Source organism: Ranitomeya variabilis, chromosome 5, assembly GCF_051348905.1.
Source record: "Ranitomeya variabilis isolate aRanVar5 chromosome 5, aRanVar5.hap1, whole genome shotgun sequence".
Classification (NCBI taxonomy): domain Eukaryota; kingdom Metazoa; phylum Chordata; class Amphibia; order Anura; family Dendrobatidae; genus Ranitomeya; species Ranitomeya variabilis.
Genome location: NC_135236.1, coordinates 123192751 through 123212866, shown reverse-complemented (window position 1 = coordinate 123212866; position 20116 = coordinate 123192751). Strand labels below are relative to the sequence as shown.

General features: G+C 46.0%; 1 protein-coding gene across 3 annotated transcripts in view; it reads right to left on the bottom strand.

The window, feature by feature from the left end:
* GOLM2 (golgi membrane protein 2) overlaps positions 1–20116 on the bottom strand; it is a 62044-nt gene that overhangs the window by 11997 nt on the left and 29931 nt on the right. For 2 of the 3 annotated variants that reach the window (XM_077263189.1, XM_077263191.1), the window contains exons 6-8: positions 17862–17942; positions 17679–17774; positions 16043–16177 (exon numbers count right to left, since the gene is read on the bottom strand). In XM_077263189.1, coding sequence (XP_077119304.1) covers positions 16043–16177; positions 17679–17774; positions 17862–17942 — 312 coding nt within the window. The remainder of the gene's footprint in view (positions 1–16042; positions 16178–17678; positions 17775–17861; positions 17943–20116) is intronic. The other variant, XM_077263190.1, reaches the window with a different exon arrangement.

The window sequence follows — 20116 nt, the reverse complement described above, 5'->3', positions numbered from 1 at the left end:
ATGCGCTCACTTTGTCAGCACTGAGCGAAAATGGTTTGACAACGCCAAAAGTCTCGATATTTAGTGCAACCTTGTGTTGTGCCTAAATTTTGCAACTTTTCAAAAACAGAATTCTGGAGTAAAACCTTTGATGAATTGGCTCATTTTACTTCCTGCTACCATGCATACAGGGCCTGCATACAAGATGGGACTGGGGGGGACAGAGCCATACATACAGGATGGGACTGGGGGGGGACAGAGCCATACATACAGGATGGGACTGGGGGGGAACAGAGCCATGCATACAAGATGGGACTGGGGGGGGGGGGGGGGTACAGAGCCATGCATACAAGATGGGACTGGGGGGAACAGAGCCATGTATACAAGATGGGAGGGGGGGGGAGCCGAGCCATGCATACAAGATGGGACAGGGAGGGGGGCAGAGCCATGCACACAACAGGAGGAGCCACACAGAGCAGGACAGGACGGAGGGAACCACACATACTGGGATAGGAATGAGGGGAGAATGCATACCCGGCTTATACTCGAGGCAAAAAGCTTACCCAGTTTTCCGTGGCAAAATTAGGTGCCCCGGCTTATACTCGGGTCGGCTTATACTCGAGCATATACGGTATGTAATATATACAAATGTATGTATGTATGTGTGTATATATATATATATATATATATATATATATATATATATATATATATATATATATATATATATATATATATATATATATATATATATATATATATATATATACACACACACACACACACACATAGATAGATAGATAGATAGATGCATACATACATATATAGCTTTGTCGCCATAAAAGGAGGGGGGCCCAGGCACAGTTCTTGCACAGGGGCCCCAGGCTGTCAGTGTCCACCCCTGCCCAGGGATCAATTGTACTTGCATCTTTCAGAAGTGAGTACAATTGAGGCTCTGACTGCCAGGTCAGAGCGACATGAGCAGCGTGATCAGATCATGCTGCTGATGTCGCTCACTTGCGCTGCAGAGGCCAACACTGGTGATAAGTGCTCCAGTGGAACAAAAGACACCGAAGATTAAAGGCTGAGTCACACATAACGATATCATTAACGATATCGTTGCAACGTCACACTTTTGGTGACGTAAGCAACGATCCCGCTAACGATCTCATTATGTGTGACAGCGACCAACGATCAGGCCCCTGCTGGGAGATCGTTGGTCGATGGGAATGATCAGGACCTTTTTTTGGTCACTGATCACCCGCTGTCATCGCTGGATTGGCGTGTGTGACGCCGATCCAGCAATGTGTTCACTTGTAACCAGGGTAAACATTGGGTTACTAAGTGCAGGGCCGCGCTTAGTAACCCAATATTTACCCTGGTTACCATTGTAAAAGTAAAAAAAAAAAAAAAAAAAACACACACACTACATACTCACATTCTGATGTCTGTCATGTCCCCCGGCGTCCACAGGGTTGACTGTCAGCGCCGGCCATAAAGCAGAGCACAGCGGTGACGTCACCGCTGTGCTCTGCTTTACGGCCGGCGCTGAGACATTCAGTGCAGGGAAGCTCTCGGCCGGAGTGCGTGCATTACCAGCGCTCATGCCGAAAGCAGTTTTAACCCTGTGGACACCGGGGGACGTGACAGACATCAGAATGTGAGTATGTAGTGTTTTTTTGTTTTTTTTTTTACTTTTACAATGGTAACAAGGGTAAATATCGGGTTACTAAGCGCGGCCCTGCACTTAGTAACCCCGATGTTTACCCTGGTTACCCGGGTGCTGCAGGGGGACTTCGGCATCGTTGAAAACAGTTTCAACGATGCCGAAGTCGTTCCCCTGATCGTTGGTCGCTGGAGAGAGCTGTCTGTGTGACAGCTCCCCAGCGACCACACAACGACTTACCAACGATCACGGCCAGGTCGTATCGCTGGTCGTGATCGTTGGTAAGTCGTTTAGTGTAAAGGTACCTTAAGTGCACAGGGAAGGGGGGAGATTGGAGTGGGGATGGGGAGATTTATTGTGTGGGGAATTTGAGTGGGGATGGGGAGATTTATTGTGTGGGGAATTTGAGTGGGGATGGGGGGGGATTTAATGTGTGTGGGAGTTTTGAGGACACGAAATGAAGAGCAAAGGGGGAGGTGTGGAAACAGTACAGGGGAATGGGGGGCATGTATGAGGAAACAGTATGGGGGCATATACGAGAAAACAGTATGGGAGAATGGGGGGGATGTATGAGGAAACAGTACTGGGGAATGGGGGGCATGTCTGAGGAAACAGTATGGGGATGGGTGCAGACAGTATGGGGAGCGAACGGGGGAATGTATGTGGACACAGTATGAGTACTGATGTAAAAAATGTATGTGTACAGAGTACGGTGAGTGAGGGTGATGGGATGTGTGCAGACACAGTATGGGGAGTCAGGTGAGCAGGCAGTATAGAAAGTGAGGGGGGAAATATATGAGGAGACAGTATGGTGAACAGGAGGGATGTGAGCGGAGACAGTATGAGGAAGGAGGGGAATAGTGTGAGGAGACAGTATGAGGGGAGAAAAGTGAGTGGGTACAGAATAGAAACAGTCGTGGCGGCGTGGCATGGGGGGACAGTGTAAGGGCACAGCCAGGAGGGGACAGTGTATCAAGGAGGGGGAGTGTGATGATATAGGGCCCAGTATTTATACTGTACTCTAGGGGGGACACAGTGTGAGAGGACAGTGTGAAGAGGGGACTGGTATGGAAAAGAGAGGTCAGTGTGAAGAGCATGTACCATAAAAGGGACAGTGTGGGGGTCATATTTTGTGCAGACAGTATAGCTAGGGGCAATTTTTTATTCAGGAGCATTATAATGACACTTGTATCTTTAAGGGCATCATGTGGAGATTTTCTGCAAAAGAACGGAGAAGATGGAAGTCTGCAGAGACGAGCTGTGGATGAGAAAACTCATCATGGGGTCTGGGCAAGATGAAGAAAAGAAGGAGAACAGCTGTAGAGACGACGTCATCTATAAGGTACCTGGATGTAAATGTTATTTGTGATACTGACTAACTCATGTTTTTATTTATGTTGGGAGCATTAAAGGGGATGTCCAGGTTTGTGATGAGTCTGCAGTCATTCTTTGTGACTGCAGACTTCTGACTTCTCACAGTGCGCACTGCACGCTGTCAGGATTCTCTCGTGCTGGCGATTTACATACATGCGGTCACGTGCTGACTAGACATGTGTGGCCTCACTCAATGAAAATGAACTGACGACGCCGGGCACGTCTAGTCAGAATGTGGTCAGAAGTATACAAATCACATGCTTGTGCTGACATGACCGTCCACTGGCCAGGGAGAATCCTAAAAGTGTGCAGTGAATTAGTTGTGAGAAATCAGAAGCTGCGATGTCAGGATTCAGCTCTGCAGGTTCCAGTAGTCGTCACATGGACACTTCACTCATATGTGACTTTCATACTTGTGGTCCTGTGACAGCGAGCTTCTCTTCTGCTTCTCTGTTTTTCAATGAATATTGAGAGCATTAGGGAGAGGAGCTCATGGGTACACGTCTAAGTGTGAAAATCCGGCTCCGGCGTGCTTTGTCTGTCCTGTTGAGGGCAGAGCAAAGTACTGCACTGCTCAGCCGCCGAGAAAGGTCAGCGAGGCCCGGCCCCTGTGCACTGCAGTACTTGGCTCTGCCCTCAACAGGACAGACAAAGTACGCCGGAGCCGCAGCGTGAAGACCAGAAGAGGACGTCATGGAATGAAGATGGGAGGCCCCGGAGCGGACCGAGACGCCCATCCGATCGAATCGCCCCTGGGTGAGTATAATCTAACCTCTTTTTCTCATCTTTCAGGATACATCGGGGGCTTATCTACAGCATTCCAGAATGCTGGAGATAAGCCCCTGATGCCGGTGGGCTTCGCTCCCCTTTGATTTTGGGGGTGACAGGTTCCCGTTAAACAGCCGCCGTCCACGGAAGGCATCCACCTCTCCCCGCTGTATCCATTTTAACCCCTTCCCGACCCATGACGCCACGTAGGCGTCATGAAAACCCGTGCCAATCCGACCCATGACGCCTATGTGGCGTCATGGAATGATCGCGTCCCTGCAGATCGGGTGAAAGGGTTAACTCCAATTTCACCCGATCTGCAGACACAGGGGGAGTGGTGCTTCAGCCCAGGGGGGGTGGCTTCACCCCCCCGTGGCTACAATCGCTCTGATTGGCTGTTGAAAGTGAAACTGCCAATCAGAGCGATTTGTAATATTTCACCTAAAAAACTGGTGAAATATTACAATCCAGCCATGGCCGATGCTGCAATATCATCGGCCATGGCTGGAAAACCTGATCTGCCCCCCCCCCCCCACACACACCCACCGATCGCCCCCCCAGTCCTCCGTTATGGGGTCCGGTCCCCTCCGTCCGCCTGCCCGCTCCCCCGTCCTCCTGTCCGCTCCCTCCTTGCTCAGATCCACCCCCCGTGCTCCGATCACCCCCCCTGTGCTCCGATCCACCCCCCCACCACCCCTTCATACTTACCGATCCTCCTGGTGTCCGTACGTCTCCTCGCTGGGCTCCGCCATCTTCCAAAATGGCGGGCGCATGCTCAGTGCGCCCGCCGAATCTGCCAGCCGGCAGATTCGTTACAAGTACATTTTGATCACTGTGATAAAACCTCACAGTGATCAAAATAAAAAAAATAGTAAATGACCCCCCCCCCCCCCCTTTATCACCCCCATAGGTAGGGACAATAATAAAAAAAGAAAATATATTTTTTTTCTTTTTCCACTAGGGTTAGGGTTAGAACTAGGGTTAGAACTAGGGTTAGAACTAGGGTTAGAACTAGGGTTAGAACTAGGGTTAGAACTAGGGTTAGAACTAGGGTTAGAACTAGGGTTAGAACTAGGGTTAGAACTAGGGTTAGAACTAGGGTTAGAACTAGGGTTAGAACTAGGGTTAGAACTAGGGGTAGGGCATGTGCACACAGTGCGGATTTGGCTGCGGATCCGCAGCGGATTGGCCGCGGATCCGCAGCGGATTGGCTGCTGCGAATTCGTAGCAGTTTTCCATCAGGTTTACAGTACCATGTACACCTATGGAAAACCAAATCCGCTGTGTCCATGGTGCGGAAAATTCCGTGCGGAAACGCTGCGTTGTATTTTCCGCAGCATGTCAATTCTTTGTGTGGTTTCCGCAGCGTTTTACACCGGTTCCTCAATAGGAATCCGCAGGTGAAATTCGCACAAAAAAAACACTGGAAATCCGCTGTAAATCTGCAGGTAAAACGCAGTGCCTTTTACCTGCAGATTTTTCAAAAATCGTGCGGAAAAATCTCACACGAATCCGCAACGTGGGCACATAGCCTTAGGGTTAGGGTTGGAATTAGAGTTAGGGTTGGAATTAAGGCTAGGGTTGGAATTAGGGTTAAGATTAGGCTTGTGGTTAGGGTTACGGATAGGGTTAGGAGTGTGTTGGGGTTACAGTTGTGGTTAGGGTTGGGATTTGGGTGTGTTGGGGTTAGGGTTGTGATTAGGGTTAGGGCTACAGTTGGGATTAGGGTTAGGGGTGTGTTGGGGTTAGTGTTGAAGTTAGAATTGAGGGGTTTCCACTGTTTGGGCACATCAGGGGTCTCCAAACGCAACATGGCACCGCCATTGATTCCAGCCAATCTTGCTTTCAAAAAGTCAAATGGTGCTCCCTCCCTTCCAAGCCCCGACGTGCGCCCAAACAGTGGTTTACCCCTGTGCTCACCACACATCTAGATAAGTTCCTTGGGGGGGTATAGTTTCCAAAATGGGGTCACTTGTGGGGTGTTTCTACTGTTTAGGCACATCAGGGGCTCTGCAAATGCAACGTGACACCCGCAGACCATTCCATCAAAGTCTGCATTTCAAATGTCACTACTTCCCTTCCGAGCCCTGACGTGCGCCCAAACAGTGGTTTACCCCCACATATGGGGTACCAGCGTACTCACAACAAACTGGGCAACAAATATTGGGGTCCAATTTCTCCTGCTACCTTTGTGAAAATAAAAAATTGCTTGCTAAAACATCTTTTTTGAGGACAGAAAAATGATTTTTTATTTTCACGGCTCTGCGTTGTAAACTTCTGTGAAGCACTTGGGGGTTGAACGTGCTCACCACACATCTAGATAAGTTCCTTGGGGGGTCTAGTTTCCAAAGTGGGGTCACTTGTGGGGAGTTCCTACTGTTTAGGCACATCAGGGGCTCTGCAAATGCAACGTGACGCCCGCAGAGCATTCCATCAAAGTCTGCATTTCAAAACGTCACTACTTCCCTTCCAAACTCCGACGTGTGCCAAAACAGTGGTTTACCCCCACATATGGGGTATCAGCGTACTCAGGAGAAACTGGACAACAACTTTTGGGGTCCAATTTCTCCTGTTACCCTTGGGAAAATAAAAAATTGTGGGCTAAAAAATATTTTTTGAGAAAAGAAAAATTATTTTTTATTTTCACGGCTCTGCGTTATAAACTTCTGTGAAGCACTTGGGGGTTCAAAGTGCTCACTATGAATCTAGATTAGTTCCTTGGGAGGTCTAGTTTCCAAAATGGGGTCACTTGTGCGGGAGCTCCAATGTTTAGGCACACAGGGGCTCTCCAAACACGACATGGTGTCCGCTAATGATTGAAGCTAATTTCCCATTCAAAAAGCCAAATGGCGTGCCTTCCCTTCCGAGCCTTGCCGTGCACCCAAACAGTGGTTTACCCCCAACATATGAGGTATCGGCGTACTCAGGAGAAATTGCCCAACAAATTTTAGGATCCATTTTTTCCTGTTGCCCATGTGAAAATGAAAAAATTGAGGCTAAAATAAATTTTGTGTGAAAAAAAAGTACTTTTTCATTTTTACGGATCAATTTGTGAAGCACCTGAGGGTTTAAAGTGCTCACTATGCTTCTAGATAAGTTCCTTGGGGGGTCTAGTTTCCAAAATGGGGTCACTTGTGGGGGAGCTCCAATGTTTAGGCACACAGGGGCTCTCCAAACCTGACATGGTGTCCGCTAGCGATGGAGCTAATTTTCCATTCAAAAAGTCAAATGGCGCTCCTTCCCTTCCGAGCCTTACCATGTGCCCAAACAGTGGTTTACCCCCACATGTGAGGTATCGGCGTACTCAGGACAAATTGGACAACAACGTTCTTGGTCCAGTTTCTCCTTTTACCCTTGGGAAAATAAAAAAATTGTTGCGAAAAGATCATTTTTGTGACTAAAAAGTTAAATGTTAATTTATTCCTTCCATGTTGCTTCTGCTGCTGTGAAACACCTGAAGGGTTAATAAACTTCTTGAATGTGGTTTTGAGCACCTTGAGGGGTGCAGTTTTTAGAATGGTGTCACTTTTGGGTATTTTCAGCCATATAGAACCCTCAAACTGACTTCAAATGTGAGGTGGTCCCTAAAAAAAATGGTTTTGTAAATTTTGTTGTAAAAATGAAAAATCACTGGTCAAATTTTAACCCTTATAACTTCCTAGCAAAAAAAAAATTTGTTTCCAAAATTATGCTGATGTAAAGTAGATATGTGGGAAATGTTATTAACTATTTTGTGTCACATAACTCTCTGGTTTAACAGAATAAAAATTCAAAATGTAAAAATTGCAAAATTTTCAAAATTTTCGCCAAATTTCCGTTTTTTTCACAAATAAACTCAGAAATTATCGACCTAAATTTACCACTAACATGAAGCCCAATATGTCACGAAAAAACAATCTCAGAATCGCTAGGATCCGTTGAAGCGTTCCTGAGTTATTACCTCATAAAGGGACACTGGTCAGAATTGCAAAAAATGGCCAGGTCATTAAGGTAAAAATAGGCTGGGTCATGAAGGGGTTAATGGATTGAATAAAGGAGTGTTTTAATTTGGATGGTGAGTGTCACCTTTTTTCTTCTTTTTTGGACATTATTTGATTGATTATCCCTGTTTGGTGTGCAACCATATCCCTATAGTTGTCCGATGTTCAGCAATACAGGTAGAAGTTGAATTACAGAGGGAGGTGCCAGCAATACATTCTCCTTTACAAAGGTGCAGACATGTCACTGCTGCATCTGCAATACTCAGTGCTATATAAGTGAGAAAAATAAAGAAATCTCTGTTCCGGACTGGACCAAGGGAACCCAGTGGACGTAGTGTATATGGACTTTTCCAAAGCTTTTGATACGGTGCCACACAAAAGGTTGTTACATAAAATGAGAGTAATGGGGATAGGAGAAAATATGTGTAAGTGGGTTGAGAGCTGGCTCAGGGATAGGAAACAAAGGGTGGTTATTAATGGAGCACACTCGGACTGGGTTGCGGTTAGCAGTGGGGTACCACAGGGGTCAGTATTGGGCCCTCTTCTTTTTAACATATTTATTAATGACCTTGTAGGGGGCATTCAGAGTAGAATTTCAATATTTGCAGATGACACTAAACTCTGCAGGGTAATCAATACAGGGGAGGACAATTTTATATTACAGGATGATTTATGTAAACTAGAAGCTTGGGCTGATAAATGGCAAATGAGCTTTAATGGGGATAAATGTAAGGTCATGCACTTGGGTAGAAGTAATAAGATGTATAACTATGTGCTTAATTCTAAAACTCTGGGCAAAACCGTCAATGAAAAAGACCTGGGTATATGGGTGGATGACAAACTCATATTCAGTGGCCAGTGTCAGGCAGCTGCTACAAAGGCAAATAAAATAATGGGATGTATTAAAAGAGGCATAGATGCTCATGAGGAGAACATAATTTTACCTCTATACAAGTCACTAGTTCGACCACACTTAGAATACTGTGCACAGTTCTGGTCTCCGGTGTATAAGAAAGACATAGCTGAACTGGAGCGGGTGCAGAGAAGAGCGACCAAGGTTATTAGAGGACTGGGGGGCCTGCAATACCAAGATAGGTTATTACACTTGGGGCTATTTAGTTTGGAAAAACGAAGACTAAGGGGTGATCTTATTTTAATGTATAAATATATGAGGGGACAGTACAAAGACCTTTCTGATGATCTTTTTAATCATAGACCTGAGACAGGGACAAGGGGGCATCCTCTACGTCTGGAGGGAAGAAGGTTTAACCCCTTAGTGACAGAGCCAATTTGGTACTTAATGACCGAGCCAATTTTTACAATTCTGACCAGTGTCACTTTATGAGGTTATAACTCTGGAACGCTTTATCGGATCCCGCTGATTCTGAGATTGTTTTTTCGTGACATGTTGTACTTCAAGTTAGTGGTAAAATTTCTTCGATATTACTTGCGATTATTTATGAAAAAAATGGAAATATGGCGAAAATTTTTAAAATTTTGCAATTTTCAAACTTTGTATTTTTATGCCCTTAAATCAGAGAGATATGTCACAAAAAATAGTTAATAAATAACATTTCTCACATGTCTACTTTACATCAGCACAATTTTGGAAACAATTTTTTTTTTTGTTAGGGAGTTATAAGGGTTAAAAGTTGACCAGCAATTTCTCATTTTTACAACACCATGTTTTTTTTAGGGACCACATCACCTTTGAAGTGATTTTGAGGGGTCTATATGATAGAAAATAACCAAGTGTGACACCATTCTAAAAACTGCACCCCTCAAGCTGCTCAAAACCACATTCAAGAAGTTTATTAACCCTTTACGTACTTCACAGGAACTAAAACAATGTGGAAGAAAAAAATTAACATTTTACTTTTTTTTGCAAACATTTTACTTCAGAACCATTTTTTTTAATTTTCACAAGTGTAAAAACAGAAATTTAACCACAAATTTTGTTGTGCAATTTTTCCTGAGTACGCCGATACCCCATATGTGGAGGTAAACCACTGTTTGGGCGCACCGCAGAGCTTGGAAGTGAAGGAGCACCGTTTGACTTTTTCAATGCAGAATTGGCTGGAATTGAGATCGGATGCCATGTCGCGTTTGGAGAGTCCCTGATGTGCCTAAACAGTGGAAACCCCCCACAAGTGATACCATTTTGGAAACTAGACCCCCCAAGGAACTTATCTAGATGTGTGGTGAGCACTTTGAACCCCCAAGTGCTTCACAGAAGTTTATAACGTAGAGCCGTGAAAATAAAAAATCTCATTTTTTCTACAAAAATGATCTTTTTGCCCCCAAATTTTTATTTTCACAAGGGTAACAGGAGAAATTAGACCACAAAAGTTGTTGTGCAATTTCTCCTGAGTACGTCGATACCCCATATGTGGAGGTAAACCACTGTTTGGGCGCACCGCAGAGCTTGGAAGTGAAGGAGCACCGTTTGACTTTTTCAATGCAGAATTGGCTGGAATTGAGATCGGATGCCATGTCGCGTTTGGAGAGTCCCTGATGTGCCTAAACAGTGGAAACCCCCCACAAGTGATACCATTTTGGAAACTAGACCCCCCAAGGAACTTATCTAGATGTGTGGTGAGCACTTTGAACCCCCAAGTGCTTCACAGAAGTTTATAACGTAGAGCCGTGAAAATAAAAAAATCTCATTTTTTCTACAAAAATGATCTTTTTGCCCCCAAATTTTTATTTTCACAAGGGTAACAGGAGAAATTAGACCACAAAAGTTGTTGTGCAATTTCTCCTGAGTACGTCGATACCCCATATATGGGGGTAAACCACTGTTTGGGCGCACCGCAGAGCTTGGAAGAGAAGGAGTGTCGTTTTACTTTTTCAATGTAGAATTGGCTGGAATTGAGATCGGACGCCATGTCACGTTTGGAGAGCCGCTGATGTGCCTAAACAGTAGAGACCCCCCACATATGACACCATTTTGGAAACTAGACCCCTTAAGGAACTTATCTAGATGTGTGGTGAGCACTTTAAACCCCCAGGTGCTTCACAGAAGTTTATAACGTAGAGCCGTGAAAATAAAAAAATCGCATTTTTTCTACAAAAATGATCTTTTTGCCTCCAAATTTTTATTTTCACAAGGGTAACAAGAGAAATTGGACCCCAAAAGTTGTTGTCCAATTTGTCCTGAGTATGCTGGTACCCCATATGTGGGGGTAAACCACTGTTTGGGCGCACGGCAGAGCTCGGAAGGGAAGGAGCGCCATTTTGCAATGCAGACTTTGATAGAATTGTCTGCGGGCGTTATGTTGCGTTTGCAGACCCCTAATGTACCTAAACAGTAGAAACCCCCACAAGTGACCAAATTTTGGAAACTAGACCCCCTAAGGAACTTATCTAGATATGTGGTGAGAACTTTGAAAGCTCAAGTGCTTCACAGAAATTTATAATGCAGAGTAGTGAAAATAAAAAAATATATTTTTTTCCAACAAAAAAGATTTTTAGCCCCCAAGTTTTTATTTTCACAAGGGTAACAGGAGAAATTGGACCCCAAAAGTTGTTGTCCAATTTATCCCGAGTACGCTGATGCCCCATATGTGGGGGTAAACCACTGTTTGGGCGCACGGCAGAGCTCAGAAGGGAGGGAGTACCATTTGACTTTTTTAGCGCAAAATTGGCTGTCGTGTTTGGAGACCCCCTGATGTACCTAAACAGTGGAAACCCCCCAATTCTAACTCCAACCCTAACCCCAACACAGCCCTAACCCTAATCTCAACCCGATCCATAATCCTAATCACAACCCTAACGATAATCACAACCCTAACCCCAAAACAGCCCTAATCTCAACCCTAACCATAACCCTAATCAAAACCCTAAATCCAACACACCCCTAACCCTAATCCCAACCCTAACCCTAATCCCAACCCTAATCCCAAACGTAACACTAATCCCAACCCTAATCCAAACCCTAACCCTAATCCCAACTCTAACCCTAACTTTAGCCCCAACCCTAACTTTAGCCCCAACCCTAACCATAACTTTAGCCCCCGTCGTCACAAAAAAAGTTCAATGTAACCTTTTTTTGTACGTCGCGTCCGCCATTTCCGCGGATGCGTGGCCGTAACTCTGCCCCCTCCTCCCCAGGACATAGACTGGGCAGCGGATGCGTTGAAAAACTGCATCCGCTGCCCACGTTGTGCACAATTTTCACAACGTGCGTCGGTACATCGGGCCGACGCATTGCGACCGCCCCGTACCGACGCAAGTGTGAAAGAAGCCTTAGGCTACTTTCAGACATAGCGCATTTTTGAGCGCTATTTTGCGGGCGCTTTTCAAAAATGCGCAATGTCATTTTCGTCTGCCGGCAAAGTGAATGAGAAATTCACTTTGCCGTTCAGACACACCGCAAAAAAACGCGGCGCTTTTGTCTGCAAACACGCCGGCGTAAAAAGAATTGACATGTCAATTCTTTACGCAGCGGCGTGTCTGCGTATCCCCCTAGGGCCCCATATTACCTTCCACACACAGCGCCTTTGTCCTGGGTGTCGGCGTCTTTGTACGGAGGGGTTGACACCCAGGACCGGACGTGACGTCGGACAGGAAGAGGGAAGCCCCCGCCCCCCAGTGAAGCAGCATGGAGTCCTTCTGTGTGTGTGTGAGTGTGTGTGTGCGTGTGTGTGCGTGTGTGTGCGTGTGTGTGCGTGTGTGTGTGTGTGTGTGTCCCCATGCGACGCTAGTGCCACCATTGTGCTAAGTCGCCGTATGGGACTACTACTCCCATCCGGTATTAGGATGGGAGAGTTGTCCCTGTGTCCGGCGACTTAGCACAATTGTAAAGTTACACAAAACACCTACACACAATACACATACATGACACACAGTACATACAACATATAACACAGAGTATATACTCACCAACAGCACACTTGTAGGCGAAGCCCTCGATCCTCCAGGAAAAAATCCAAAAATAATAAACCAAATTCATACTCCCTGTCCGCAGAATCCATAAAACGAGTGTCCCACGCTGATCGGCTGCTCTCCGGCGATACACTGCCAGGAGCGAAGCTCCTAGCAGTGTATCGCGTACTGTTCCGGAGTTCAATGACTCCGGCGTCTCGGTTAACAGCAGTACAGCTGCGTTGAACTTTCCCACGCAGCACTGCCGTTAAGCGAGAGTGCCGGGGTCAATGACCGCCGGTAAACTCGCTCGCGCATGCGCAGTGACACACCGACAGGAACTATGGCTCCTGTCAGTGTGTTGCTGCAGCCGTGGAGAGCAGACATATCTCTGGATGTGTCTGTTCTCCATGGAAAATCTTGATACGTGGCACTTAAATATGTGGCAATTAAATACGTGACACGTGGCACTTATAAGTGATACGTGTCACTTAAATACGTGGCACTGAAATACGTGATATGTGGCACTTTGATACGTGGCACGTGTCACTTAAATACGTGGCACGTGGCACTGAAATATGTGGCACGTGGCACTTTGATACGTGGCACGTGTCTCTTAAATACGTGGCACGTGGCACTGAAAGATGTGGCACGTGGCACTTTGATACGTGGCACGTGGCACTTTGATACGTGGCACGTGGCACTTTGATACGTGGCACTGAAATATGTGGCACGTGGCACTTTGATACGTGGCACGTGTCACTTAAATACGTGGCACGTGGCACTGAAATATGTGGCACGTGTCTCTTAAATACGTGGCACGTGGCACTGAAAGATGTGGCACGTGGCACTTTGATACGTGGCACGTGTCACTTAAATACGTGGCACTGAAATATGTGGGACACGTCGCACAAAAAAGTTACATGTAGTTTTTTTTGTGTCGACGGTCCGCCGAAGCACGACGCATCCGTCGCACGACGGATGCGACATGTGGCAATCCGTCGCAATGCGTCGCTAATGCAAGCCAATGGAGAAAAAACGCATCCTGCAAGCACTTTTGCAGGATGCGTTTTTTCTCCAACTACGCATTGCGACGGAAGCCAAAAAACGCTAGTGTGAAAGTAGCCTAACCCTAACCCTAAATTTAGCCCCAACCCTAACCCTAACTCTAACCCTAACCCTAACCCTAATTTTAGCCCCAACTTGTCTTCTCCTGCCGGCCGGCAGATGGCAGCAGATGGCGGGCGCACTGCGCATGCGCCCGCCATGATGAAAAAGCCGGCTGGCAGGAGAAGACAGAAGAGGACCCAGGGACCCCAGGTGAGTATGATAGGGTCCCCGAATCCCCCTATTTCTCTGTCCTCTGATGTGCGATCACATCAGAGGACAGAGAAATAACTGATCGCTTTTTTTTTTTTTTTTTTTTTGCGGTCGCCGGTAAACTGTTAATTACCGGCGATCGCAAAGCAGGGGTCGGTGCAAATCGACCCCGATCATGTTCTTTGGGGTCTCGGCTACCCCCGGCAGCCGAGACCCCAAAGAACATCCGGGTGCCGGGCGGCGGGCGCACTGCGCGTGCGCCCGCCATTTTTTCCCGGAAAAAAGATGGCGGCGCCCATGGGGAGACACGAGGAGCACCGGGGGAGGTAGGTAAGTATTGGGGGGCTATTGGGGGCCATCGGGGACCACATTTCTCTGTCCTCCGATGTGCGATCACATCGGAGGACAGAGAAATTAAACGGCAAATCGCGTTTTTTTTTTTTTTTGTTGCGACCGCCGGTAAACGGTTAATTACCGGCGATCGCAACTCGGGGGTCGGTAAAAACCCCCCGAATCATGTTCTCTGGGGTCTCGGCTACCCTCGGCAACCGAGACCCCAGAGAAAATCCGACTCTGGGGGGCGCTATTCACTTTTTCCACAGCGCCGTTAATTAACGGCGCTGTGGTTTAAGTACCCTTAGCGGCCGCCGTTAAAAGGCGTATCGGCGGTCGTTAAGGGGTTAAGCATAATAACAGACGCGGATTCTTTACTGTAAGAGCAGTGAGACTATGGAACTCTCTGCCGTATGATGTTGTAATGAGTGATTCATTAATTAAATTTAAGAGGGGACTGGATGCCTTTCTGGAAAAGTATAATGTTACAGGGTATATACACTAGATTCCTTGATAAGGCGTTGATCCAGGGAACTAGTCTGATTGCCGTATGTGGAGTCGGGAAGGAATTTTTTTCCCCATGGTGGAGTTACTCTTTGCCACATGGGTTTTTTTTGCCTTCCTCTGGATCAACATGTTAGGGCATGTTAGGTTAGGCTATGGGTTGAACTAGATGGACTTAAAGTCTTCCTTCAACCTTAATAACTATGTAAGGCTACTTTCAGACATAGCGCATTTTTGAGCGCTATTTTGCGGGCGCTTTTCAAAAATGCGCAATGTCATTTTCGTCTGCCGGCAAAGTGAATGAGAAATTCACTTTGCCGTTCAGACACACCGCAAAAAAACGCGGCGCTTTTGTCTGCAAACACGTCGGCGTAAAAAGAATTGACATGTCAATTCTTTACGCAGCGGCGTGTGTGGGTATCCCCATAGAGCCCCATATTACCGTCCACACACAGCGCCTTTGTCCTGGGTGTCGGCGTCTTTGTACTGAGGGGTTGACACCCAGGACCGGACGTGACGTTGGACAGGAAGAGGGAAGCCCCCGCCCCCCAGTGAAGCAGCATAAACGTGGGGCTGCTGATCGAGACGGTAAGTATCCCCCGTGTGTGTGCCCCCCGTGCGTGTGCCGTGTGTGTCCCCCGTGCACTGTATGTAGTGGCAGCATGTCTGCACTACATACAGAAAGCAAAAAAAATGGATGCTCACCTATCCCATGGATGGATGAGGCGTCCGGTCCCCTCCGCGGCTTCCAGCGTCTGGCAGATCAGCTGATTGTCTCACTGACACAATGCTGAAAAAAACGCAGCTGCAAAAAACACAGCAAAAAACGCAGTGTGTGAAAGCAGCTGCGTTTTTTCCCTTTTTAAAAAAACGCAGGTAAAGCAGCAGCAAAATACGCGCGCTTAAAAATACGCAGCAAATATGCTGTGTGTGAAAGTAGCCTAACTATGTATAAACATTCGTTGTAATACCAGCACAGACCACAGGATGGCAGCACATCCCTCTGCCACAACTTGTTAGGTCTCCCTCTGTCTGATGAAGCCGATATTTTACATTTCTACTATAGGAGATGACAATGCTGAAGAATAACAAATAAAAACACAATGAATAGCATACATTACAGATGACAGTGATCGCAATTATCATCATTTATTTTTTACGTTTCATTAAACACTATTGCTGTCCTTTGTTATAGATGGCTGGATTGTAGTGATCACATGAGGATTTCCTACGGAAGTCATGATATACTCACTCTGCTTAATATTGGGGAATATCATGGACTTCGGCTCTTTGAGGATTGGCTTCGGAGGTTGCTGGACCAAGTGCACAGCGTTGTCTTCGATGGGGGACACAGAATCCTTATTGGCGCCAGGAGGAAGATACTTAGCTATGGCAGAAGTGAAAACACCAATTACAACCATGCCCCTTGTGCCCCAGATAGGTGTGCCATAGGAAACCTGCAGTGATTTCACAAGGAGCGGACAGTTCTCTGGACTTGATATAAATAATTAGTTACAATTCTGCATCAGCTTGCTTTAGGATATGTGCACACTTTACGGTGTGCTCTGCGGGTTCTCCCGCAGCGGATTTGATAAATCTTCAGGGCAAAACCGCTGCGGTTATCCCTGCAGATTTATCGCGGTTTGTCTTCCAGTTTCCGCTGCGGGTTTACTCCTATACTATTGATGCTGCATATGCAGCATCAATAGTAATGTTAAAAATAATAAAAAATGGTTTATACTCACCCTCTGACGTCGCGATCTCCTCGGTGCTGCACGCGGCGATCTGGTTCCAAAGATGCTGTGCCGAGAAGGACATTTGTGACGTCACGGTCATGTGACCGCGGCGTCATCACGGTCATGTGACCGCGACGTCACCGCAGGTCCTGTTCGCACAGCAACTGAGACCGGGGACGGCCGGGTGCAGCGCTGAGAGGTGAGTATAGCATCATTTTTTATTTTAATTCTTTTTTTTTTTTTTAAACTAATATGGTTCCCAGGGCCTGGAGGAGAGTCTCCTCTCCTCCACCCCGGGTACCACCCGCACATTATCCGCTTACTTCCCGCATCGTGGGCACAGCCCCATGCGGGAAGTTAGCGGATCAATGCTTTCCTATGTGTGCAGAATCGCAGCGATTTTGCACAAAGAAGTGACATACTGCGGGTTGTAAACCGCTGCGTTTCTGCGCGGTTTTTCCCGCAGCATGTGCACAGCGGATTCCATAGGATTTACATGTAAATGTAAATGCAATGGAAACTGCTGCGGACCCGCAGCTGCAGAAACGCTGCGGTTCAGCGGTAAAACCCGCAAAGTGTGAACATGGCCTTAGATTTCCGAGTATGTCTACTCCCTTATTCCTCCTGGAAATGTAGAGAGACTGGTTGTTACAATATCCCCTTACAATGAGAATAGTTACACCAAGCTGTCAATGTATTCTCACATTTTCAGGAGGAATAACGGGAATGGCACAATAATAACAGATAGATGTGAGGATCCAGAATAATGATTGTATGGGAAATACACGTTTCTACTAGAGCAGACTTGTCAGAAGAGTGGCCAGGTCTTTCAGCAGTCCTGCAATAAGAATACAGAGCTGAGAGACATTACCAGATTATTGGATTTCTCCCCCTCGGGAATTACTTACAAGTTCTCGTCTTCCTCCACACAAAGCCTAAAATCTGAAATCAACTACGCTTTCACCCCAATTATCCCAGTTTTTCTACAAACGCCATTTAATTTAAAAAAAAAACAAAAAAAAAAAAAAAAAAAAAAAGGTAATTGCAGATAAGATATAGGTACGACCATGTAACGTATGAACGACTATGGGGTTTTCGATGTGAAACGTGGCCACACATGTCACGGGTGTCATGGCCCACGCAAATCCCTACCTTGGTCTTTTGCAATAGCGTCCGGTTGCAATGAAGGTTGTCTGTCAGACTCCCCAATTTGATTTGCCAGCACACCAAACTCTACTTTCTTCTCTGCTACATAAAGGACATGAATGAATAAGTGACTGCAAAGAGGAGAACAGATGGAAACATCAACCCCCATTTTGTTCTCCTTAGACTCACCGGTGGGGACTGCGTCTGGTTTCGCTGGCTCACTGTCTTCTATTTCTGGCATTCCTGCATCCCCTCCTGCTTTGGCAGCATCTACGGTACAACATTCATAGTCAAAATTAAAGGTGGGCGGATACCTGGATGTTCGGGTTCAGCCGAACAGTTACAAAAAGTTTGGGTTCGGGTACCAGAAAAACTCTCATGGTGCCAGAGGGGATCTCACCGAGGTCACGGCAGTTCAGCCCAGCTGGGAACTCAGCCTCAGTGACCAGAGGTAATCTCCATGACGTCACCGCCGGTCACTGAGGCTGCACTAGCAGCAGCTCATTCACCAGTGGTTCTCAGCCTGGACAGTTGCATCTTGGCACCGTACAGGTTGAAAACTATTTCTCCCCCAGACATGAATTACAGCATGGACAGAACGAACGAAAAGGTGAGGGATATTGTTGTTTTTTATTTTCGTTTTATTACAGGAGATGAGGGATTCAGTGGAATCAGGCGTTAGGTGAGTATAACTGTGTCTGTTATTTTAAAATAAAAAAGTAAAACTGTGTTTTGTTTATATTTCAAATAAAGGACTGTATTCTGGCTGAGTCTTTATATACCATACAACTATAGGATTAGTAATGGATAGGTGTCTTACAGACAATACACCTATTGTATTGTCTATAAGACACCTATCCACAATTAACAATACAAAGGTGACATCAACCCCACAAATATGAACCCCACTTGCCACCGCTACAGGGCAAGTTGAAACAGCTAGGCAAAGTGCCTGAATTGGCGCATCTGATAACTGCTATTTTTATGTTGGGGGGGGGGGGCAATATCCATGGCCCCTTACCAGCCTGAGAATACCAGCCCCCAGCTGACTGTTTTAGGAGGACTGGTTGTTAAAAATGGGGGGGACCCCACATCGTTTTTTTATTTATTTAAACAATAAAAAAAAAAAAAAAAAACAGCCTGGGGACCCCTCTATTTTTTTTATAACCAGCCTTGCTGAAGCTGACAGCTGAGGGTTGCAGCCCCCAGCTGTGAGTTTTGCCTGGCTGGTTATCAAAAATACAGGGGAACACATGCCGGGCTTTTTTTTTTTTTTTTTTAACCCCTTCACGACCCCAGGTTTTTTTGGTTTTGCGTTTTCGTTTTTCGATCCCCTTCTTCCCAGAGCCATAACTTTTTAATTTTTCCATCAATATGGCCATGTGAGGGCTTATTTTTGGCGGAATGAGTTGTACTTTTGAACAACATCATTAGTTTTAGCATGTCCTGTACTAGAAAATGGGAAAAAAAAATCCAAGTGCGGTGAAATTGCAAAAAAGTGCAATCCCACACTTGATTTTTGTTTGCCTCTTTTTTGCTAGGTTCACTAAATACTAAAACGGTCCTGCCATTATGATTCTCCAGGTCATTACGAGTTCATAGACACCAAACATGTCTAGGTTCTTTTTTTATCTAAGTGCTGAAAAAAAATTCCAAAGTTTGCGAAAAAAAAAAAAAAAATTGAACAATCTTCTGATACACGTAGCATCATTTTTCATGATCTGGGGTTAGGTGAGGGCTTATTTTTTGCGCGCTGAGCTGACGTTTTTAATTATACCAATTCGGTGCAGATACGATCTTTTGAGAGCCTGTTATTGCATTTTAATGCAATGTCGCGGTGACCAAAAAAAAAAAAAAACATCATTCTGCCGTTTTGACTTTTTTTTTTTTTAAATCACTACTCTGTTTAGCGATCAGGTTAATCCTTTTTTTTTTTATTGATAGATCGGGCGATTCTGAAAGCGGCGATACCAAATATGTGTAGGTTTGATTTTTATTTTTTTTTTCATATTTTTAAAAACTTTTTTATTTTTTTTTATTTTGGCATGCTTCAATAGTCTCCATGGGAGGCTAGAAGCTGGCACAACTTGATCGGCTCTGCTACATAGAGGCGATGCTCAGATCGCCCCCCCCTATGTAGCAGAATTACTCCACTGCTATGAGCACCAACCACTGGGTGGCGCTCATAGCAATCCGGCCTCAACAACCATAGAGGTCCCGAGCAGACCTCTGGTTGTTATGCTGCCGTGCCGATGACCCCCGATCACGTGACAGGGGTCACCGTTGCGTGCATTTCCGGCCACATGGCCGGAAGCGCTTGTTAAATGCCACTGTCAGAGTTTGACAGGGGCATCTAACTAGTTAATAGGTGCGGGCAGATCGCGATTCCACCCGCGCCTATTGCGGGCACATGTCAGCTGTTCAAAACAGCTGACATGTCCCAG